The sequence below is a fragment of the Globicephala melas genome, chromosome 13 (genome assembly GCF_963455315.2).
Source record: "Globicephala melas chromosome 13, mGloMel1.2, whole genome shotgun sequence".
Taxonomy (NCBI): domain Eukaryota; kingdom Metazoa; phylum Chordata; class Mammalia; order Artiodactyla; family Delphinidae; genus Globicephala; species Globicephala melas.
This window is the reverse complement of record NC_083326.1, coordinates 79,709,706-79,735,383: the sequence shown is the minus strand read 5'-3', so window position 1 is coordinate 79,735,383 and position 25,678 is coordinate 79,709,706. Positions and strand designations below refer to the sequence as shown.

The window sequence follows — 25,678 nt, the reverse complement described above, 5'->3', positions numbered from 1 at the left end:
GGCTTATAAATCTTCATTGAAATGAGCATTATTTAGAAAGATGCATCTAAACCACATACAGGGGTTCCCCCTCCCTGCCTCGTCCTTAGCTGTGTTTCTCTTCCAGAAAAGCTCACTGGCATATTTTAGCAAGAGCTCAAGAAAATGCAAATGTCCTTGTCTGTGGTCACGGGCGAAGCAGTCACATTCTTGTTTGCATCGCCTACAGCTAAAATTGCCACTTTCCTTTTTCTGCCAGAGCCTTTTGAATATACTCTTTAAAAACTGTGCCAGCAGACACCCCTTTTAGAGAGATACTCGCCTACTGCCCCTTCTTACTGCAGTCAACCAGGCTGATCTTAAGAGCACAGAGGATCTCTCTAGTTAGTTGGTCCTGGATTCAAATCCTAACTCCATCACCTACTTTCTGGGTATCTCTGGGCAAGTTACAAAACTGCCCCAAGCCTCAGCTTCCTAATCTCTACTAACAGGGACAATGACAGCATCTGCCCCACAGGATTGAGGAGTTAATTTTAATAATATATGCAGAACACAGCAGATGCACAATAGACGCTTAATAAGTGGTAGCCATTATTTGCTCTCTAGAGTCATACGGCAAGGAGGGAGCCTCCGAACTGCCACGTTAGAGTTCCTGGTTCTGCATATGAATATCAAGAAACTAGAGAGGTTAAGTGATTTGCCCAAAGTCACACAGCTAGGTAGGGAGAGAGCTGATATTTGGGTCAGAACTCCTAATTCTGGGCAAGGGTCACACCTACCCCACCACTGTTCAGCACCCTGGAAATATCTTGCCATGAAAAGCCATAGTCTGGGGGAGGGGACAATGTTCTAGAAGGAGGAAGAAGATGTAAGGCATGGCACCCTCCAAAACCAGTATGGCTTACAAGTAGACCAAGTAATGAAAGATGAAGCTGGAAAAGTTGGCAGAGACCAGATCATGGAGAGCCTTTTAAACCTTATTAAAGATATTAATCTTCATTTTGAGGGCAATGGAGGGCCATTAATTGTTTTAACCAGGGAAATGACACTTGCAGTGAAAGAGAATGGGTTGGAAGAAGGTCAGAGTTAAGGTAAGGAGGGCAGTTAGGAGGCTGGTGGAACAGCCCAGGCTAAAGACGAGGGCATCCTGGATGAGGGAGCATCTTTGGGGAAGGAGGCAGTGTCCATAGAGCACCTGCCCTGAGGCAGCTGTTTGAACACAAGAGGCGATGGAGGGGGAGAGATCAGAGATGAAGCTCGGGTTTCTGCCTGAACAATTGGGTACATGATGGCATCATTTATTTAAATGGGGAATGTTTCACCATCAGATAAGCATTCAGCTGGGGAAAGGTATTCAGGACTTCAGTAGCCCTGTACTGCCATGGTTCTCAACCTGGGACAACTTTGGCCGCCAGGGGACATTTGGTAATATCTTGATGCATTTTTGGTTGTCACAACTGGCATCTAATGGCTAGAGACCAGGGATGCTGTCGATATCCTGCAATGCCCAGGACAGCCTATGGGTCCCAAATGTCAATGGTGTCAAGGTTGAGAAACCCTACTCTGCTGAAATTCAAATTCTTAAAAGAAGTAAAACATTAGAGCTTTCTGGTTATTGAAAGGTTTAATGGGAATTCATGGAGCTAAGTCCTCCCTAATGTGACAACCCTCCAGGGTAGAAACTTGGATAACTTTGTGTATGGAGAAGGAGAGTGTGTAAAGATTTATCTACCGGAGCTCTGTGGGAGAGCATTTAGTCAGACAGGGTACCAAGAAAGAACTTGTTCCCTGGGGGAGAATGGCAATACACCCCCCTCATCCTGATGCATGAGAAAATAAGTTCCAGCCATGGTTCAGTGTCTCATATCACCCCAAGTTCACATCCAGCCAACGTTGCAGATGCAGATCAGATGGCTTCACTGTACCTTTCTTCCTATGATAGAACTTGTTTCTATCTCCAAGCTCTTAAATATTTTTCACCTTTCTTTTTGGTACTTATTTGCCACCTTGACTCATGGTTATTTATGAATTTTCTCTCCAACAGAATTGTGGGTTTCTGGAGAGAAGCCCCCAAGTCTGATTCATATTAATGCCTCTAAAACATCTGTCACATATATTTAATAGACACCCCAGAAGGTGACCTTGACCCTGTACTAGGCTACAATGGGACGTCACTTTCTGTTTTTTCTGCTACTGAGCTACAGCCAACCATGGACCCCTTGAAGCCCCTGACAATACTGAACCCATTCCAGAAGCCATCCCAGCTGTATAATCTTCCCACTTTGTGAAATCCAGAGATCCCAAGGCAATTCCAGCCTTGCAAGAAGATCACCAGACAGAGCTAATTTTTTGTTTTCGGTACGCGGGCCTCTCACCGTTGTGGCCTCTCCCGTTGCGGAGCACAGGCTCCGGACGCGCAGACTCAGCGGCCATGGCTCACGGGCCCAGCCGCTCCGCGGCGTGTGGGATCTTCCCGGACCGGGGCACGAACCCGTGTCCCCTGCATCAGCAGGCGGACTCTCAACTACTGTGCCACCAGGGAAGCCCCAGACATAGCTAATTTTTGAGTTATTAAATAAAACTGCCTACTGCATAAATTCCAACTTAGACAGAAGTACATTAGATCAAAGTTGAGCCCGCAAGAAATTTTCTCGGCAGAGTTTGAAAACAGGAATTCAGAAGGGAAAATGCCACCATCTCGTGATAGAAGGTATCCCATTACTGGTGATTATGATTTTGAATTTAACTGTCAGAAAGATCTCTGAGAAAAATACGTTGATTTGTTCAGTCCAAGCAAGGTTTAATTGGCTTCTGTCAGATTTTATGTAAGTGCTACTAGCCACCGAACCCCACATGGATTCTGCAGCTTTTGAATTTTTTTTTTTTTTTTTTTTTTTTTTTTTGCGGTACGCGGGCCTCTCACCGCCTTGGCCCCTCCCGTTGCGGAGCACAGACTCCGGATGCGCAGGCTCAGCGGCTATGGCTCACGGGCCCAGCCGCTCCGCGGCACGTGGGATCCTCCCGGACCGGGGCACGAACCCAAGTCCCCTGCATCGGCAGGCGGACTCTCAACCACTGCACCACCAGGGAAGCCCTGCAGCTTTTGAATTTAACAGCTGATGGCTGAGTCGTTTAGAGGCTGCAGGAATGCTGAAAGGGGGCCAAGAATAGGTCTTTTTCTACAGTTGTGCAAAGGCTTGTCTAACCAGAGATTCTTCAAGCCCCCTGCTCCCCAAACGGTGAAAACACAGGAGGGTAGGAATAAAGATGGTGCATATTCCACTGTCTTGGCTCTCCATGTTATTCCCTGTATTTTTCAGAATTTCCGGAAGGTTGTCCCATGTTATTGTCTTTTCACTTCCTCGACACCTAGTATCATGCTTAGCACATCCCTGGAGTACGTAAATATCAGGTGAATATCAGTAAATATCAGGTGAATGAGTGAATGTTTCTTTTGGCAGCCTCTACCCTTGCCCTGACCCCCACAGCTCTTTGGTGGATTCTGTGCTGTTTTTTAAAGTACTACTGTGGGGCTTCCCTGGTGGCCAATGCGGGGACATGGGTTCAAGCCCTGGTCCAGGAAGATCCCACATGCTGCAGAGCAACTAAGCCCGTGCACCACGACTACTGAGCCTGCGCTCTGCAGCCCATGTGCCTAGGGCCCGTGCTCCGCAACAAAGAGAAGGCACTGCAAGGAGAAGCCTGCGCACCGCAACGAACAGTAGCCCCTGCTCATCACAACTAGAGAAAGCCTGCTCGCAGCAACGAAGACCCAACACAGCCAAAAATAAAAAATAAATTTCTATAAAATAAATAAATAAATAAAGCATCACTATGGACAAGTGCCCTTGACATTCCTAAGCAGTTGTGGTGCAGGCTAGGGGATGTCTCTCTTTCTTAGGTTACTGTATTGCTTGGGACCCCCAATGTCTGATTTTTTGTGAAGTCATTTGTGCCAGTTATTTTTGATTAGTCAGCCAGACACCCATCTCCAATACCTTCACCTGTCTCTTGCCCCGGTTTCCACACTCAGGTTAGATACACATTCTCCCAGCCATTCTTGCAGTTAAGAAAAGGCAGGTGACACTGCTCTGGCAAATGAGACATAAGAGGAAATATGCTGGGAAGTTTCCTGGAAATTAGGCAAACTTTATTTGCCTCATAAAAGGGGCAAAAATAGCTCTTACCCTCCATTTTTTCCTCTTTCTACTGGAATATGAATGTAATGGCTGGAGATGGGGCAGCCATTCTGTGACCATGAAGGAAAAGAACCTGCCAGCCCCAACATTAGCGAGGTCTTCCTGAACCAACGACGGCAGGCATACAGCTCCAGACTGCTTATGTGAGAAAAATAAATTCACATTTGTTTATGTCACTGCTTTTCGGTTTTTCTCTTACTTGCAGCCAAGAATGATCCTATTTGTACACAGGGTTTTCCTTTTTTCTTACTTCTTTCTGGTTCTCAATGGGATTCAAACATGAGCAACGGGACTGGGCTGAAAGTTAAATCCAAGGGACTTAAATCATGCTCGGGGCACTCGCTTTCCTACAACTAGGATTTTTTAACTGGGTCAAGCATTTCTGCCATCAGAATGAACTCTCTCCTGCAAGGCACTTTATCCTTCATAAAAATATACTCTCACACTAGTTCTTAAAAATATCCCTAGACTTGCTTCTTCTCCTCTACCCTTAAACTGGGACTTGGCCTCACTAATGAGGGACACCCCCTCTGTGCCTTTACAGTTAATACTCAGCTTTCTCCAGACTTCATATCTGGGCTATGTCTTCAAAATGGTAATGGAGGCACATGTGTCCAGTCAGAGAAGAGAGAGGAGCCTGAGTCATAATAATAACAACTGTCATCACTTATTGGGGAGTTCACTGTGTACCAAGTATTGTGCTCAGTATTTCAGATGCGTTATTTTATTTAATCCTTCCAAAAGATGTATGTAGCAGATCCTATTATTATTCAGCCCATTTCACAGAACCTCATATTAGTGTCAAAGAGGGGAGTCGAGCCCACCTTGTCTGATTTCAAAGGCAGAGCTCCTACCTGGTCACTAGGTTTGCATCACATCAACTAGGCTCTCTGATGTGTTTCTTCTACCACTCCTCTCCCCGCCCTCGCCTCCCCATGCGTAGCAGCTGCCTCTTCGCAGATGAGTGAAAGAGCTCGCTTCATTTTGTCCGGCATAAAGAAAGCGCCTATCATTCTTCCTCTGTCAGGAGGTAATGAACACACGCCTTCCCCGCACCCTGACTTATCACGGAGGGAGCCGACTGTCACATGGGCCTGCAATTAGACACAGCAGGATTTGCCGAGGCAAGCATCGCCAGTCCAGAGCGCCAGGGCATAAAGAAGACAAAACAAAACAAAGCAACAGCTTAAATTCTGCAATTGTCTCAATGCAGTAACAATGGAGCCAGAAGAAGCTCTTGGACAGAGAAAAGGGCTCGTTACTATTTTCCTGGCCTGAGTCACGAGTTATAATAAAAATGAAGGTGCAGCTGGCTGGGATTCTTCAGAACTGAATCTCAAGTGGTTGTCAGATCTTTTATTTTATTTTATATTCCAAGGTAATCACTGATTCAGTGCAGGGTGGGGTGCAGTCTCCGTGATTAGAGGCCAGAGAAATTACCCAGCACGGAGCCCACTTCGAACAAGGACCAATGACTCACCACTTACATCTTCAGGCCCCAAGCTCTCCTATCTGGACAAGGAAGAAAATCGTTTCATGTTGGCGGTGACGTGTATTGTGCTGGGAGTCGAGGTTTCTCTTGTTGGGGGAAACCTTTCCTTTTCTGATTCCGGGCAGACCAGCTGGATAGGGGGCTGAACTCTGAGTAACTCCATTCTCACCATAGGGGTGGTGGCAGTGGGGCGATAGGGTGGATGGTAGGGGACGGGGGTCAGTGATGCTCAGGCCAAGGTCTTCTCCGTACACGGGACTCTGCATAGCTTTCCCCCTTCTCCCTGAACCTGCCAACTTAACTCTCAGCAGAGAACTAGACCCTTCAAGGCACGCTTCAAGCCTCAGTCTACTCAGATGCAAAAGGGGGTAATAACTACACCTCTTTCACAGAGTCAATTAAAAGATCAAACCACACCATGTCATAATGGCTAACATTTCATTGTATTTACTCTGGGCCAGGCCCTGTTCTAAGAGCTTTACTCATATTAACTCACCTAATCCCCACAGAACCCTATGAGACAGAAGCATTTTTAGCTGGATTTCATCCATTCTAAGATGAACATTTTCTTTCCCCGTTTCAACATCTCTGAAACTGGGGCGCTTCTTATAATTGAAAGTAGGTCCTAGTTTAATCAGTAGAGTTTTCTTTCTTAGTGGCGCTCACACAATATTGTGATGCCTCTTGAAACGGAAGATGTCTTAGATAAAACACAATGTGACTGTTTCACAGAGGAGGAAACTGAGGCACAGAGAGGCACTGATTTGCTCAAGGTCCCCCACATAGCTGAGTGTCAGAGTTGGGGGTCTGAACCCATGTTGTTTGCTGAAGAATCTTTTTTTTTTTTTAATTAATTAATTTATTTTTGTCTGCATTGGGTCTTCGTTGCTGCGTGCGGTCTTTCTCTAGTTGCGGCGAGCGGAGGCTACTCTTTGTTGTGGTGTGCCGGCTTCTCACTGTGGTGGCTTCTCTTGTTGCGGAGCACAGGCTCTAGATGCACGGGCTTCAGCAGTTGTGGCACGTGGGCTCAGCAGTTGTGGCTCACGGGCTTAGCTGCTCCGAGGCATGTGGGATCTTCCCAGACCAGGGATCGAACCCGAGTCACCTGCATCGGCAGGCGGATTCTTAACCACTGTACCACCAGGGAAGTCCCTTTTTTTAAAAAAAATAATTTTTGAGAACCTCCTCTTTTAATCACTAAGCTAGGATATCACCAAAGCACCCAGTCTAGCTCCTGGCTGTTTCAGGATCTGCCCAAACTAAGGATGCTTCTTTCCTCTCTGCCACCAAGAGACAGAGCTTATGTAAAGGATTCCACACCCTTAGAGTTTTTGCCAAACGCCGTTCCCGCATTTCCATTCTAGAACATGGAGGGGGTGTTCTAAGTGCCCCTCTCTTTTTTAGTCTCTTCTAAAGAAGAAAATGTGGGTCCATGATAATCTACACATGCCCTGCTCCCTCCCTCCCCTATGGCTAATCCCATTAGATTTCTCTTTTGCTTCCTTGGGCAACAAAGGGAAAAGGAACTCCCTAAACAGATTAGGGCGCCCGATTTAGGGCAGGCTAGAAGGTTTCCTCAACAAAAGACATTCAAGCAGGGGATTTGCATACATTATTTATACTCCTTCCATCGAAAAATCCACATGAAGATGCCGTGCAGGGAAGGGTCCCATCATAACATTAGTTATGATAAAGCAACTTCCATCCCCATGAGAAGGAAAATGGCCAGCTTCAGTGGGCTGCAGGACCCTTTGGGGGTTTCCCCACAAGGGTCACCTATTACACCAGCGCACGGTGGACTCACAGGAAGTGGCATTACCACGTAGCCCAGCTGGCCTCACCTTCCTCCCCTAGAAGCCAGATCCTTCCTCGGATCACTCCTCACTGGACATTTACCTGGCTGCCTGGTCTTTGTTGCTCTCTTTTTATGTGGCATTCCTCTGTTCCCCACCCCTGCCCTGCCCCCAACCAACAAACCTGAAAACTATCTGAAGCCAGTGAGCACGCCTTACACCTTCCCTTTGCATCCCCCGTGGTGTGTGCTAACCACTATCACCGTCTGCTTAGCACGGTGAGGCAGGGAGGGCTTGAACTCGCGAGCCAGAGAACTCTGATCTCAAACCATTGCTCTGTGCCTTGCTGACTGGGTGTCCTTGGGTCAAGGACCTGTCCTCAGTGGGCCTTGGCATTGCCATCTATCGCACGAGGAGGTGACAGTTCATACCGCCAAGTGTTCTGGATGGTTGTGAAATATCACATGTTAAGACTTGAGCTCAGAACCCGGCACGTGGTGAATATTCAATGCATGCCAACCCTCATCATCACTATCGCCACTGGTATTAGTGTGTTAAACCAATAAAACGTGTGATTTACACCAGAAGTTGATGCCAATCTCTACGTAGTTTCTTGGGACTGGCCACTTTCTAGTCAGTCTGCTTTAGATTAATCAACGCTTTACGGTAGCTCTAAAAAGTTGCAATTTCTGAAGGCGTGATACTTCAAATGTGGGCCAGGGACACCCTAGGGTCTTCATTATTTTCTAGCCGGTGAGGCGGGGGCAGCAGGATTTCCATGAGTTTTGTGCCTGAGGTCTTGTTTATCCAACAGCCCCTGGAGGCCTGCTTCCCATCTCTTGACCTCCTGGAGTCCTGCCTACCCTCCCCTCAAGAAAGAGATGATCATTTCAACCTCTGCATCTTCCTCCACCTTCCTCAATCTCTCTAACCCAAGATGGAAAACTCTATTGCATTTACTTGGCTACATGACCTCTTCCCTCTCCAATCTCCCCCCACACTCGCCCCACACACGAGTCTGAGCTACCTGTCCTCTGCATTCCCACCGCACCCAATGATACAGCCCCAGCACATCATTAATCATCCTGCATTACAATAATCTGTTTCTTATCTCTTTTACTTCCCATCCCAAACAGACACACTACGATTGTGACGCTTTTCACAAGAGCAGGTATTGAGCACACAACAGAAATTCAGTACGTGTTTGCTAAATGAATGAAACCACATAACGAAAATCTAGGAAGTGCTAACTATGTGTAAGACGCTATTCTCAGGAGTTTTGGACGTATCATTGAAGGCTCACAGCAATCCCATGAGCAGGTATTATGATACTCCCATTTCACAGACGGCAACACTGAAGCAGACAAGTTCCGTAACTTGCCCAAGGTCACAGGGCTGCCAAGAGGCAGATCCAAGGTTCAAGCCAGGCTACTTGGGTCCACCGCCCACATGCTCACACTCATCGCTGCTCCTGAAATTTCCACCTCATTCCTCGTTCCTTCCTTCCTTCCCTTCCCCCACTGCTATGCTGGGAAGTTTTTTCCCAGAGGGGGCTGCTCTGGATAAAACCCACTTCCGGGTAGCTTTCTGAGACAAAAGGAGACACGTGAAGACTGCAACTTGAAGAGTGAGCTCATTAAGAGGGCTGAGCAAACAGCTGTGTCAATTCTTAGGCAATATCAACAGAAGCTCAGGAACGCTTTGGACCACCACGTAAGCACGGGTGAGTTTCTCTTCTGTGCCCTGACTTCCCCCCAGGCCCTCCTTCCTAGGGCAGGGCCTTGAGCCACAAGATATGCCACTGTACGTGGACCGCTGTGGGCCAGTAATTGCCTTTGACCCTCTCCCACTGTTCAGCTACCGTGGCCAATTAGTGGTAATATGGGCGTTTGCAGATACAATAACAAAGACACACTTAACAAAGACATAACAGGCCTGCCCAGTTGTGATCATTTAAAAACAGAAACAACTTGACTCCGACACTAAACACATACTGATTTTTCTCTGTCTTTCAAACCAACAACAGTATTTCTTGTCCCATATACACATTATCAAGTGTCAGCATCTCCATGAACAATTTCCGTATCTTACTCCTCACACTGTTTCTGCCTAGTTGGTGTTCCTGTTCTCATTTTGCAGACACGAGCAAATAAAGGCTCAGAGATGCTAAACAATTTATCTAATCTCAATAGCTGCTGAGACGCAAAGTCAGGCTTCAAACCCCAAAGTCTGACACCGTAGTCTCTACAAAGAGAAAGGATGTGCACATACCCTAAGCCCAGCGGATCTCCGAAAATAATTTCTTCGATGGCAAACCTACAATTCATCTTAATTTCTTCCTGATGTTCTACAGTGTCACTGCCGATTTATTCCATCACTTTGGAATTACTGGCTAATAGGATGGCCCAGCTCCCCGTTCTGGCTGGCGTTTTCAGTCTTCACGAGTAACCAACCACTGATAGCAACGGGGATGTTTCCCAACAATTTAATTACACTGTGATTCTTCTTTCCCCCCTGTCCCTTGTTGGTCTGGAGGCTAATTCCTATTTTTCGTCTTGAAAACACGACTGCTTTCACGAGAGAGGGGAGACTCACCTGCGTTAGATGATCTGAGGCATAAAAGGGCCAGAGGGCCCCCGAGGCAGGGGAACTCTGTATCTTCTTGGTGGCTGGTACCTTGGTCATCTTGGAAATCCTTCAGGCTTCCCTGTGTCCCCCAGGGAAGATGTGTGTGTGTGTGTCTGTGTGTTTTCTTCCAGAATCTTCTACCTCAGCAGTCACTGGTGTCAGGGGCTCCAGCAATTTCTCCCCGACTCGCAGGTGCTAAAGACACAGACTCCAGACAGGTTTCTGGCTGGGGAGGAACGGGAAAGCAAGTCTTCTGGGCTCCCCACCAACAGAATAAGGAAGTCCCGGCAGGGTGAAATCAGGCAAGCCTGGGCTTACTTTTTAGACAGTCACAAACTTTCATGAGTTTTTCCCCGCTTGGGAAGGGGATATCTTTGTCTTCTAGAAACAAAAATAAAATATGAACTAAAAAAATAAAACTCCACTGACAAAGTCTGAGGGGGGCCTACGGAGAGGCCCGCAGACACCCATCCTGAGGCTGAGCGCCCGCGGAGTGGGAGCGAAAGCCGCGGCTAACTGCAAAGCCGGGGGCCCACTCGGTCGCCTGGCAATGCCACGCCCCGTGGAGGGCTTCCTCATTGGCTGGGTTTGGTGGGGGCGGGGTCGCGAACTCTCCCAAGCCGTTGGGTCCGTGGCTGGGAGCGGGCGGCTGGCCGGGGGAGCCACTTTCTCCAAACTCTGGTTTCTCCTCTCAGGCCTGAGGACCTTGACCCTTTGTCTCCGTCTAACTACAAGCGACTCCTTCCTTCCAAACTACCCTGTCCTGCCATAGCCCGCCAGTGATTTCTTGTGCCTTGGGGTGCGTAGATCAATGTGGGCCTTCAGCCCTGCAATCACTTTAACCTGAAATTTCTCTTCTTTATCCACCTGACACACACACCTATTCATCCTTCAAATCCCTCATACACACACACACACACACATATACATACACACACAAATGTATACATACATACGTCTATGTGTGCATGACAATTAAGTGCTTGGAATGTGCTAGGTACTGTGCTAAGTGTTTTACATACATTAACTCAGTCCTCACAGCATGTCATTAAGGAAGGTACTTCCTTACCCTCTTTTACAGACTAGGAAACTGAGGCACAAAGAGATTGACATCTTTAAGGTCACACAGAAAGTGTGTGAACTGGAATTCAAAGCCAGACCTGTTTGATTCTAAAATCCAACCTCTTAATCAATAAGCCTCATGACCCTGGATAAGATGCCTAATGTGGCTGAAGCCTGGCTTCCATTTCTTTCAAATGGGGAAAAATAACTTTACCACAGGTGTCAAGGATTAAAACAGATCATTATGTAAAGGCTGAGCACGTGAGGAGTCCTAGTTAAGTGGCAACTGTTATTATTATGTCCTGACACCACATTCCCAGGAAGAATTAGTCATTTTTGCAGTGCAGTGTTCATTTCACACCAGATATTAATACTAATATTTATTGAGCACATGCTCTGTGCCAGGTGCTCTACTGAGCACTTTACATTAACTCATTTAATCCTTCCAGTAGCCCTACGGGGTCGGGTCCAGCTTGCAGATTGATTGCACGTGTTCTGATTTACACACTTTATCCTTGGCATTATTTCACACTGGTTCAATCTGACTCTTATTTCTAACCCTTGAGCTGCTGAGGATTATGATGTCACCACACAATGACCTCACCTTCTCTTTAGAAGGCCTTGCTGCAAGATGACCCTCCAGAGAATACAAAAGGCCCAGCCACACAGCTCCAGATGCTGATGCTTAGAAGTCGTTATTTTCCTGCCATTGTGCGAAGACTGAGTCTGACCTTTCTTTTTACAGGAAGTTTGGGTCTTCCTGCTTCCTTTGTGGGCAGCATTAAGCCATCAGCAAGCACTTTCAGAAGGATGCAGATAAACTGAATTGTGTTCAGAAGATGGGGCTGGGGATGAGAGGGGATGAGAAAAACAAGATAGAATGAGAAATGTTCAGCCCCAAGCAGAACAAAGGGCTGTCTTCATAGGGCTTTGAGGGACAGGCTTGGCAAAGAAAAGCTCATTAGTTTTGTCTGAGCCCAAAGAATAGGAAGAAGGTTTCGGCTCAATATGAGGAACTACACGGCAGAACACTGGTTTAAAAGGCGTGAGTTCTGGAGTCTGACTGGCTTGGCCACGGAGCAGCCTCGATGATCATCTCATAGGTCTATGATGAAACCAAACGGGCAATTCACGTGAAGAACAACGCCTAGCAAAAAGGAAGTGCACAATTAATGTTAGCTCTTTTTTCTTTTGTTATTAACACCCACCTGTCAGAGCCATGCAAGAACTGGAAATAGAAAGGGCTCTAGAATAGAAAAGACCTGTGTTCAAATCCTGGCTGTGTCATTTACTGGTAATGAGATCTTGGTCAAGTCATTTCACCTCTGCAAGCCTCAGTTTCATCATGTACTACATATAAATAGTAATGGTGATGCCCACTTTGTACAGTTGGGAGGACTAAGTGAAATGATGAATGTATAGAACCTAGTATCCAGCAAGGGCTCAAGGCATGCTATTAGTAGTTCCCTTTTAGGTTCGTGAATGGGTATGTTCCATAGAGAGAGAATGAGCTCCCCAGCACTAGAGTTATTCAACCCAATAAGGTCACATTCTAAGGTCCTGGGGGTTAAGACTTCAACACATGAATTTGTGGGGAGACACAAATCAACCTATAACACTGAGCTGCCTCAAACTAAAAGCTCACACAGTGTTGGATAGATGTTGCCGTGTTTCCCTCAAAACTGTAAAATCTTCCTATCTTCTCCTGTGAATTTTCTGTGGCACCCTGGGGTGCCTCGGTGCACAGTTTGGGAATCACAGGGCTACAGGCCTGTTTTCTTTGAGCTGAGCAAACTTTTTATGCAAGAAGTTAACAACCACATGAGTAGACATAAAAATAACATCTAATGGGAGTTTGTTAATACCTTGCCTCCTGGCCCCTAAGGTAGGACGTCTCTGGAGCATGTTCTATAGTCCCCCAGAGGTCCCCTTCAGGACTGCCTTGGGGCAGCCCCATTGCCTGTAGCAGTTGCCTGCTCACCAAGCACCCAGCATTAGCTTCTTCCCTTTTCCTGTTGCACTTTCCCACTCCCCTTCTGGTGCTGCCTGGATGGCCTCCCAAATATACCCAAATTCTTGTTCCGAGATCTGCTTCTGGGGAACCCAAGCTAGGTCAATGTTGGCTGGGATAACCAGGAGGTCAGACTAAGTCACGTCTGGAAATCTTCCCTCTTCCTCATCTCGTGACCTGGACTTGCTACCTTCTTGGGTCCCCTTGCCCCATAATCACCTCCTTACCTCTGCTCTCATGGATACATCTCTAGAAGTTTCTGGATATTCTCTGTATCCTTTAAACACGCAGAGGCCAATGTGTTTTCAGATATGCAAATATATCCCCCAACAGTGAAATATTTGACAACTCAGATATGAAGTGATTGTTTAAATCTTAATTCCTGGTTGATTTATGCAAAATAGGAACTGAAAGACATGAAGCGACGGGTGTTCTCTCCTCCCAATTCACCAAAAAGAAAGGCATGTGAAGGGATTAAAAATGGATGTATCAAGTAGAAGAAAAATTTTGGAATGTGTCGGATGCCAGCTGGGGTAGCCGAAGTAAAATCTCCAAATCTGCTGAACACCTGAATTTCAGTCACTACTACAAACGTCTGGCATTAAAAACCTATTCGAAAAGTCATCATTTTCTGAATATTTTTAATATACTTGTCTGTGTTGCATTTAGCACCCAGAGGACTCCTTCTGGATATTTTTACTGAAATGTCAGCACTGGATTTACAAATTATGGGGCCCAGGGAAAAAGTAAAACTTGGGGCTCCTGTGACACCTGGTAGCTGGCAATCTATTGGTGAATTGCTGCCAGGATGAGATATCGCTGGATAATGTCTATTTGCACTACGTCCCCGCTTCCTATACCTCATTAGGTTAAAGAAGGATGACTGCCTGCTACCTGGCCCCTTGGGGGCTCTATGGCCCCACCCCATCCCTACCCTATTCTCCAAATTACACCCCAGGGGGAGGGTGGTGAATTTGAATCTTTGTAAACAAAGAGAAGAAAATGCAACGTTAACCTCTCTTTCCTCCCCTTTCTCTTTAATTTGGTCCACCAGACCCAGCAACAGGGGATGTGGTATGGTCTGTAGGAATATTCTTCGTGAATTTCCCCCACTGGAGATCTAGGATGTGGCGGAAGCTACCTCCATAGATAAAGCTTTCCATTCCTACACTCTTCAGCACACCACCTGCTGGGCTGCAGGACAGATCGGAATAAGCGGATTATGAATCCCATTTTACCAAGATAGAAATTGAAGCTCTTGGGATCTAGCACTTTGTTAGTGGTGTAGGTTGCCTGAGAATCCAGGTTTTATGATTCCAAATTCAGCAGCCTATTTCAGCACTCTGCCGCAATGGCTTCATGCTTCAAGGTGTGTGTGTGTGTGTGTGTGTGTGTGTGTTCGTTCACACAGCAGGACAACCTAGGGTTATCTCTGCAAGGCCCGCCAAAACAAGGGATTTCCAAGCCACCTGGAAGGTTTTAATTTCTCTAGCCTTCTGGGGGAAACCTTTCCTTTAATATCCACATAAGACATCTCCATGGGCGTGGGGAGAGGGATAAATTAGAATTTGGGAGTAGCATATACACACTACTATATATAAAATAGATAAACAACAAAGACCTACTGTATAGCATAGGGAAATATACTCAATATTTTATAATAACCTACATGGGAAAAGAATCTGAAAAAGAATATGTATATATATGTGTATATATACATGTACACAAATATATGAATCACTTTGCTATACACCTGAAATTAACTTAACATTGTACATCGACTACACTTCAATAATAATAAGAAGAAAAAAAACACCAAAAAAAAAAAAAAGAAAGGACATCTCCAACATCCACCCACCCCCATCCCAGGTAGGAAAACACTCCCCTGCCAGGTAGTCCCAAGATTTCCAAGTAGCTCACAATTTCCTGTTCAGCATGCACTCCACCCTGCTTCCTACCTGTATGGGTAGAACTGGGCGTCCTCCACACCCATGAGATATATTCAAGTCCTAAACCCTGGGTGCCTGTGAGTGTGACCTTGTTTGGAATAAGAGTCTTTGCAGAAATAATCAAGTTACAAAGAGGTCATACTGGATTAGGGTGGGCCCTAATCCTTTCTTACAAGAAGAGTAAAGTTTGGACATAGAGACAGAAGACACACAAGGAGAATGTAATAGGGAACAACAAATCTGACTCCATATTAGATCTGTTTCTTTTACTTCAACCTTTGTATTCTATTTCTCTTGCTACAAGTTAATCACTAAAGTAACATAATGGCCCATCTCGGAGAACCCTGCCCACATGCCTCATTGTAAAACTAAAATATCTTTGTTCAGCTCACAGGAAACAACCTGACCCAGCCCACCTGTGAATGGCTGCAGGGAAGAAGAAATTAACACATCCCCTCCTGCATCTGGCACAAAGCAGGAGATAGATGCAACCATTTATGTCCTTTTCACTTTACCTTCTCACCTCCCCCCTCTTTGTTCTATAAAAGAGACTAGCATCCAGAGCCTGGAAAGACGGTTCTCTAGGACATTAGTCCGCCATCTTCTCAGACCCCCGGCTTTCCAAATTAAGTCACTATTCCTCGCCCCGACACCTCATCTCCCAACTTACTGGCCTGTTGTGTGCTGAGCAGAACAAGCTTGGACTCAGTGACAGAAGGCCAGGTGACAACAGAGGCAGAGAATGGGGTGACGTGTCTACAAGCCAAGGAAGGCTGTGCACTGCCAGCAATATCCAGAGAGGCAAGGAAAGATCTTCCCCTCGAGCCTTCAGAGGGAGCACGTCTTTGCCAATGGCTTGATTTTATACTTCTAGTTCCAGAACTGTGAGAGAATAAATTTCTGTTGCTTTATTGTTTTTTTGTTTTGTCTTGGTTTGGTTTTTTTGCGGTACGCGGGCCTCTCACTGTTGCGGCCTCTCCCGTTGCAGAGCACAGGCTCCGGATGCGCAGGCCCAGCGGCCATGGCTCATGGGCCCAGCCGCTCCGCGGCATGTGGGATCCTCCCAGACTGGGGCACGAACCTGTGTCCCCTGCATCGACAGGCGGACTCTCAACCACTGCGCCACCAGGGAAGCCCTGTTTTATTGTTTTAATTCACCCATTGCATGGTAATTTGTTACAGCAGCTCCAGGAAACAAATACACCACCCATTTTGCTTCAGCTTCATTTCCCTGTTGGCCCCAGTTTATTTATACCCTCAAAATGCTACTTTCCTAAACCTGCAGTATAGTAGCATTTTACTAAAGGTTGCAAATGGTAGAAGAAGACTGCACAGCTCTGCGGACTCAGTAACTTACAATTAAATACTAGGCATCACTGAATTTTCAGTTAAATACAAATAAAGTTCCCAGGTGATTCTAACACATAGGTAGGGGTAGGAACCCCTGCCATACATCCTGTTTGTAAGCTGCCTTTGCAAACATAATAAAATATAAACATCCTCCCATGTCTACAGATGTGTTTTTTAAAACATGTTTCTTTAAATGAGTGCTTGCTAAAATAGAGCTCCAGCGTGTGGCCGTCCAAGAGTTTGTCCAACCAATTCCTTATTCTTGGACAGGGACCAGTCTGTTCCTGTCCTGGATGTACAATCGGGTAGTTTCATTCGAACAGGATGATGTTTTGTTGATTGCAGAGACCTGAGATCAACATTAGCTGACCATCCACACCTCATTATGAGGGCCTAGTGCCAGGACACATAACCAAGACCTCACGTAGTAGACACGTGCCACTTTTGCCCGTCGAGAATGCACACTTCCAGTGGGGAACGGTCCTGCCCTGCTCTGATCACAGGATTTTTGTTAGGGTCACAGGAATGAGCTTATCACCCGTGCCTGGGCAATAATCCCATTTTCCCCTGAATACAGCCTCAGCCTCCCTGGACTCCCAGCTTTATCTCCTCCGTGTAGTGACTGCCATTCTGTTTCCCTGTGCTGCACTTTGGAAACCCTCACCAGTCAGCAAACCCAGGCAACTACAGGACTCACCTTGTTTTCCGTTTCCGGTCTCTCAGAGATTACTATCCTTTATTGCCTGATGTCTAACGTCTTAAAACCCTTGGTTTATATTTATTGTCTGACTTTTTTAGTGTCTTCAGGCAGAAGGGTGCATTCGACTCCTGTAACTCCATCTTAGCCAAAAAGTATAGGACTGTATAGTGCAATAGCTGAAGTTAAGTACTCAACAGATAGATTTAACATATCAGACAGAAGAGCATAGAGATTATCTTTGGAGAGGAGCGGGGAATGGTGACTGGGAGTGAGACCCAGGGAGGCTCTATGCTGTTGATAATATTCTACCTGTTGATCAGGGTGGTGATTCTCTGATTATGTTCACTTCAATGCTGTACATTATGAATTCTGTATTTTTCTGTATGTACGCTATACTTCAATAAATAAGTTTATTTTAAAATACATTAAAATTTCAACAATAAAACAAATTTTCAACACTTGTGTTTTTTGTTTTGTTTTTTTTGCCGTGCCATGCAGCATGTGGGATCTTAGTTCCCCGGCCAGAGACTGAACCTGCACCCCCTACATTGGAAGCATGGAGCCTTAACCACTTGACCACCATGGAAGTCCCTTCAACACTTGTTATTGAGGGCAGATCTTAAGAGTCACACCAGCATCCAACATGCTATGGGCTTTGGAGTCAGAGCTAGTTTCAAATCCTATGTCTACATTTACTATCTATGTCACCTGGAGTCCTGTCATCACCTCTACAAACCCCAGTTTCCTCTACACATAAGTAACGGTAATACTTATAGGGTGGATATGAGGACCAAATGAGATATTTTATGTAAAAATATTCCAGGCACATAGTAGGTTGTACATAAATGTTAGTTTCAACTCAAATATCTATTAATAGGGAATTGGTTAAATAAAATATGTTACATTCTTACAATGGAATATTGATCAGTTGGTAAAAAAAAAAAAGAGGTCATGCTATATGTATTTCTATGAGATGATCCAGATGTTAGTTAGGGTCCCAGGAAGACAGAGGTGACGCAGTCAAAGGGGGATAACAGAGGAGAGTTTAATTAAGGGGCTACTGCCAAAGGTGTAGGCAAAGTTAGCAGAAACCGACAGGGGATTGTGCAGTCATTCAGAGCTGGCAACAGTGGGGAGCTGTTACCAACTCTAGACCTGAAGGGACAAAGGGAGGGAGCAGTGAGCAGAATGAGAAGAATCTGCAGAAGACGGCTATCCAGCAACAAAGCTGTAGCCTTCTGAAGGGGGAAGCAACCAACCATAGCAAGCTGGCACACAGGGCGCAGAGAGGATGCCTTCCCCCTGCCTTCTTATCTGCTGTAGGTGCCTCCAATCTACAGACGGACTCCAACTGGCAAGACCCAGCTGGATGCTACAGGACAAGGGGCCCACTTGTGCAATTCATATAGGTCAGCTTCCAGAAGGACAGAGTACTGTGGAAAAGAGTGGAACATGGATTGGGCAGAAGTTGTGCAAATAGAAAACATTATTCACAATCTTCAAGTTGTATTAAGTTTTTTTTTTTTTTTAAGGGGAGGAAAACGAGTATATCGTATGTTACCTTTTTATTAGAAAGAGAGAGAGATTGGAATGATACACAAGAAATTGTACCAGGGGTCACCTTGAAGTGGGGGAACAATAGCATGTGGGAGGGATTCGGTGTGGGAGGGTGCGTGAGTCACAGCCCAGCAGGACACACATGGCAGACTCAAGGCGATATGGAGACAGTTTATTTACAAAGGGACCATTTACACAGGTGTAGGTGTCATGGAACATAGGAGCAAGTGCAGGAACCAAGAGCTAGGATCAATGAAACTGTGGCCATTTCTAAGGGACAAGGGGAAGGAATGGTTACCAGCTCCTTGAAGGAGAGAGATCACATTGGGAGGGCTTCCTTGAGAGCAGTAATGACCTGCAGTTGAGGCACACAAGCAGTCTGAGGCAACCTTGCAGGAAGGGTGCCCTAAACACACGCTGCTACTTTCCTCTGATCTCCTGCCAGTGCCGCCCATGGGCTCAACCCACCTAGAAGCCAGAGGGCATGAGAGCCTGTTGGTACCATAGAAGTGGATCTGGAGGGGTAAGCAGAAGACGCATAACTTACTTTACACTGGACAGAGTTTTTCACTGTTTGAATTTTTCCTACCCCATGCACAAGTAAAAGTAAATGTCAGTTCCCTTCCCCAGCGGGCACACAGAAACAGAGAAAAGTGTAATCCCCTGAAAAGAAGAGGGAAGGACAAATGGCTTCCTATTCCAGGCAAAGCTTGGGACAACAGTTTCTTCCTCCGGGGGCCTGGCATGCTACACGAGGCTGCTAGATTGATCATTACCAAGATGAAGTTGAAATGCCCATATTTTTGTGTATCTGACCCCAAATGCATCTCTTCGCCCGTGCTGCATTTCCCCCCTGCTTTTCTGAAAAGTGACAGCTAAGAATTTAGTTTACTACTATTGTTTCCTCTATCTCTTTCCCTCCTTCCTCGCTTACACCTCTCCCTATGTTTTCCCTGTAATTTCTTTTGATAACTTATAATTTTGAACTCACAATTCATCTAACCATTTGGGAGGCAATTTTCCTGCTCTTACCTTCTTCCAGCCGTCACTGTTTAGACAGTCTGGGTGGGGTGGCCCAGTTTTCAATTTCCTGATAACATCTTCCTTGAAGAGACTTTCTCTGCCTTCTCTCTCTGGCTTTGTCCTCTGCTGCTGTCTGCATTCTGCTCAAGGACAGCCTCAGAAGTGCACAACTGTTCCTTGTCTTGCAGTCTCCCGACTTCTGGCACTTCGGTAGAAACTGTCTTTCTTTCTCTTAGCTTCAGTGACACTTCTTTCTCAATAAACTATGCTCTTTCACACAGGTGTTGAGGAATATGACACTTGGAATATATAATAGCTGTATTCTAACATATACCTTTATCAGACAGTAGCTAAAAGAAAAAAAGGAACTCACTGAAGTGGAAAATCCATTCAAAGGATTTGCGTATCTGCCAACCCCAAGCCATCCCCTCTCTGCCCTGCCCCTAACTATGTTTTCTGATTTTCTGAATTTTGTTTGCAAACTTTCTTCTCCCACTGAACAATCACGGAATTAAAACAAACCTTTTTCCTCTTACCTTTACAATAACACTTGTTGGTTGTGGGAAAACTACAAAACACGAAGAATTAACAAAAATAAAAGTGCTAATATTATTTGGTATATTTCTTCCAGATATTCTTTTGAGAAGGGTTTTAGAAGTGTACTTACTTTTCAAAATAAAAATAGGCTTTAAGAAATTTTTGACTGTAGGAGTAACATAGGTATGTTTATAATTAGATGCTAAAAAGTATACACATTTTATATATAGATTCATTTGTATTATTTTTTAGATCCACACATAAGTGACATTATGTAGTATTTGTCTTTGTCTATCTGACTTACTTAGCTAAGTATAATATTCTCTAGGTCCCTCCATGGATAAAAAAGGAAAAAACTGAGAATTAATTTTGTTCATAAGATAAAAAAGAGTATACATGTGGAGAAAAACTACCATAGTTCCCCTAGCCGGGGATTATTATTTAGTCTTTTAGTATATACAATTCCATATTTTCCCCAGATACATCTATATCTTGTCCCTTCTTTTTTGTCAAAAATCAGATCACATTAAATATACTAATTTTTAAAAAACTTACTGACATCTTTCCCTGTCAGTGAGTACTGAGTTACACTATTAGCTTACATACTTTCGGTACCACAATGAGAAATACATTTTAAACTGTGATCCAGTACAGTGTATGTACAGTACATATATAATTGAGATAAAAGTTTCATGAACCACTACTCACCACTATTATGTATGACGTACTCTGTTATTTTCCATTTTATTCTCTTTCATTTTTAAAAAATGCTCGTTATGACCCAGCAAATTGATTTCAAGACCTACTAGTGGGTTGTGACTTGCATTTTGAAAAGCATTCTCCTACGTCACAATTTCAATGGCTTTTCTGTATTTTGAACTCCAGAGTTTACAAGTTGTGTGGGATCATAGAGGAGATCTTGTCCAGCCTCTTCTTTTTATAAGCAGAGGAGTGAAATTTTTACTTTCCCCATAGCTGGTACAAGAATTTCCCTCAGGAAATTTTCTTTGTTTACGGAAATACCTTTGTAACTGCTTGTAGAGGGGAAGCTGCTGTAAAAGGAGCAGCTGAACCACTTTCTGCAAGAAATAAACAAATTTGGGATGGAGAACATCGAGCCACATGTCAGAGAGTGTAGAAGCTGAGTTAAAAAAACAGAGGACTTTTAGAAACAAGAATATCAAACACCGAATTTCTGTTATTTGCACTGCTGTGCTGTAACCTCATCTACTCTCTCAAGTGTTCAGTAAGGCTTAATATTACTCGGGTCTCTTTCCACCAAGTGATAGAAATACAACTCAAATTGGATTAAGAAAAAATAAGCTAGGAGTGTTTATTCGCTTATGAAATTGAATACACCAGGCATGGCTGGATTCAGGGCCTTAAGTCATGTCACTGACGTTTGGTATCTTTTTATATCTTTTCTTTTTCTCTTGGTTCACTCCCAGGTATTGACTCCCAATAGTTTTCTCTAAAAAGACCCAGGGCTAATTCTTATTGTATGGACTGGGACCATTTGACCATCTTTGAACCAATCATTGTGGCCAGAGGGATGGAATGCTCTGAGTGGCCAGGGTTGGATCACATGCTCACCCTTGGATCTAGAGATGGTGTCACATTCACAACTTCTTGGTTTGAGTTGGGTAAGGAGTGGTTTCCAGAAAATTGGGTTCACAGTGGGAGAATCAATGGTGGGAAGCAAACGTAATATATTGAACACATGCTCATTGACACAGTGCCTCACGGGAGCAGTTTGCTTAGTGGAGAGTAAGGAGCTGAATTCCGCATCTGTTTGCCCCAGTGTAGAAATGGACTCCCTGAGCAGCACATCAAGATGAGCCCTAAATAAAACTAAGAACAAAAGGAAAGTATTCCTGGTATTTCACAGAAATCTTGGGGAGGGCATGACATTTTTCTACAATTTGTACAAAAGGTATCCATACCAATCTTGTCTAGCTTTTAAAGGAAAGAGGATCCCTGAGGAGATGTGGATTGCATAAATGGGAAAACTGAGGCCCAGAGAGGTTCTGAGACCTGCCCAAAGTCACACAGCTAATTTTTATTCGAGCCTACACTGAGCACAGTCTCCTGCCATGGCTCAGCAATGTTGTCTCCACATGACTCAAGCAGAATTCCCTCTTATATGCTGCTTACATCAAAACTAGAAATGTCCAAAAGCCTTGTTCCCCTGGCAGCTCTTACCCTTATGAGCCCCTTGCTTGACCTTGGGGCTGCCTGGGCGCTCTGCATGGACTTGGAAGGAAGAGCTTGTATGGGAATGGAGGAGTCAGGCTCCAACCTCTTTAGGAGACTGGGAACCCAGGTGTCTGAAAAGGAGGCTTAAGATGCAGGGCCTGGGACTTCCCTGGTGGTCCAGTGGCTAAGACTCCATGCTCCCAATGCAGGGGGCCCGGGTTCAATCCCTGGTCAGGGAATTAGATCCCACATGCCACAACTAAAGATCCCACATACCGCATCTAAGAGCCGGTGCAGCCAAATTTAAAAATAATAATAATAATTTTTAAAAAAAGATGCAGGGCCCAACAAGAAAAGCAAACCAACTGGGTAGGGTCAGTGGAATAAGCAGGAACGACCAAGAGAAGATAAATGGCTAAAGAAAGGGGATAGATATTTATAACGTACTTCCTATTACCAGGCATTTTGCATATATTATTTTACTCAATCTTCACAAAATTTTTCATTTCAGGGAATGAAAGGGAAGGGGAGGGAAGGGAGTGGCTATCAGCAGGGGCCATGCTGTGAAGGGCTTTGAATTTGGTTGCATGAGAGAGTGAATGAATGAATGGAGTTTGTATCTGTATTACTTTATTGCTGTAACAAAGTACCATGAACTGGGGGCTTTCAACAGCAGCAATTTCTTGCTTTACAGTTCTGGAGGCTAGAAGTCCAAGATCAAGGTGTCAGCAGAGTTAATTCCTTCTGAAGCCTGTGAGAATCTGTTCCAGGCCTCTCTATCCTAGCATCTGGTGTTTTTAGGGCAATCCTTAATGTTCCCTGGCTTGTAAATGTATAACCCCGACCTCTGTCTTTATCCCCTCACGGCATTCTCTCCATGTGCATGTCTGTGTCTGTGCCCCAAATTCACCTTTTTATAAGGATACAATTACATTGGATTAGGGCCCACCCAGTATGACCTCATCTTTAATTACATCTGCTAGACCCTGTTTTCAAATGAGGTCACATTCTGAGATACTGGGGGTTAAGATTTCAACATCTGAATTTTGTAGTGGGGCGGGGGACACAGTTCAACCCATAACAACGGCTAAGTGGAATCTTGAGAAAAGCTGAATTTAGCAAATTTAAACAGATTACTTTAGGGCCTCTATGGTGATGTCACAGCCTCGCGGAAAAATCTCTCACACTCCTCCCGTTGAGACGTGGGGCCTCTGTTCTCTCCCCTGGAGTCTGAGACAGAGTATGGTGGAAATGCTATGTGACTTCCGAGGGTGGATCATAAAAGGCCATGCCACTTCCACCTCGTTTGCTGGAACACTGGGCTGTACCTAAGAAGTTTGAATACCCTGAGGCCAGCCCTCTGAGAAGCACGTGGATACTCTCTGGCCAGCATTCCCAGCTGAGCCCACTCCAAAAGTTATCCTGTTGAGACACCAGACAGGTAAGTGAAAAAGCTATCTGGGAACTGCACACTCCAGCCCCAGCTGTTCTAGTCCCAGCTGGTAGAGGCTTCTGAGGTAAAGTCCCAGCCCTCGTGGAAGAAGGACAGGTAGTTCTGGCTGTGCCCTGTCTGGAATCTGAGCCATAGAATCAGTGAACATAAAAAATGTTTCTTGCTTTAAGCCACTAAGTTTAGGCTGTGTTATCAGCATCCCCCAGAGAAACAAAACCACTTCCACCTCTATCTCCATCTCTCAAGTCCAAAGGCAGCTGTAGGCAGAACTCCCTCTTTCTCAGGGGACATCAGTCTTTTTTTCTCTTGAGGCCTTCAACGGATTAGATGAGGCCCACCCACATTATAGAGGGTAATCTGCTTCACTGAAAGTCTACTGATATAAACATTAATCTCATCTAAAAAAATACCTTCACAGCATCACCTAGACTAGTGTTTGACCGAATATCTGGGTACCATGGTCTAGCCAAGTTGACACATAAATTAACTATTACATACTGGTTTGTTACACAGCAGTAGCTAACCAGAACAGCCCCTCGCAGCCTCTCAGCTTGCTGCTGCACTGTGTGACTTTCCAAGTGGGTGATAATAAGTTACATTTTCCAATTTTATTTGGTCAAATTTCCTGCCCTCCTTCCCTCTCCCTCCCCCTTTTAAACAGAGATCTTTCGGGTATGTTGTTCTGCAGATCACATGTTAAGAATCTTGAGTGTAGCAGTTAAGAGTCCCTGATTTGGAGTCTGACAGAATTAGATTCAGTTCTTGACTGTACTAGCTCCTAGCTGTGTGACCTTGAGTAATTTAGTAAACCTCTCTGGGCCTCAATATCATCATCTATAAAGTAAGATAATCATACTGACCTTGGTGCTATTTTGAGGAGTGAATTAAATGAGCCATGGGAAGGGCTCAGTCCAGCACCTGGGCACACATTAAAAAAAATTCATTCATTCACGAGTAGACCCCAGAGTTTACCAGTCTGTGGTGCTGCATTTCCTTTTAAGATCTTCATTATGAGGCTCAAGCTTCCATCCCACTCACTTTCTAGAAGATTCTCCCCCTCCCACTTTCCCTTTCTTCCTTTCTTTCTTTCTGTGTGTGTGTGTGTGTGTGTGTGTGTGTGTGTGTGTGTGTGTTTCTCTTCCTCTTTTTCTTTTCATTTGTAAAGCCAGGCTTCCCCCACCGGGGAGCGCATGCATGTTTCACAAATTCATCTTGCTTGTCCCTGCGGCCAGCCGCGGTTCTCTGGACCACTGCTTCACGTTTCCCACGAGACACTGCTCCTGCTTTAGCTGCCCTCCTTCAGCCTCCAGCTGCCGCTCTGCCCTGCGCACCTCCCCTCAAGAACGGGACAGACCTTGCTGCCCACGGTGGCAGCGAAGAACAGGCTGCAACTTTTATGCTGACTTGACAGTGTTCCAGGGCGGTGGGAGGGGAGCGGAAGTGAAGTGTCGGCTTCTAACTGCGACTGGAGGGAACGTGCTCAGAGACCAGAGCCCCGACTCGCTGGACGCTTGCGGACTCCACCCCCCACACTGTGTCAGTGCACCCGGTGCTCAGGGCATTGCCTGCCTTGGGGTTCACACCTACCGCCCGGCCCAAGACCCACCTCTCCGCATCCTCATTGTCTGACCTCATTCCAGGGCGATGGGCAGTGAGAATTTCCACTACCTTTAGGAACAATCTGGCCTGAATCATCAGGGAGATGATGTATGCCCTGTGGTCCTCTGTATTAGTCAGAGTCCCCCAGAG

General features: G+C 45.4%; 1 protein-coding gene across 4 annotated transcripts in view; it reads right to left on the bottom strand.

Moving 5' to 3' along the window:
- CCDC60 (coiled-coil domain containing 60) overlaps positions 1-25,678 on the bottom strand; it is a 267,296-nt gene that overhangs the window by 157,515 nt on the left and 84,103 nt on the right. For 2 of the 4 annotated variants that reach the window (XR_009566464.1, XM_030860383.2), the window contains exon 1: positions 10,059-10,570. The exons of the other annotated variants lie outside the window; for them this stretch is intronic. Coding sequence is in view for 1 of the 2 variants with exons in the window: in XM_030860383.2 (XP_030716243.1) it covers positions 10,059-10,148 (90 nt within the window). In the remaining variant the exon portion in view is untranslated. Of the gene's footprint in view, positions 1-10,058; positions 10,571-25,678 lie in introns of those variants that run through there. 4 annotated transcript variants of the gene reach the window in all.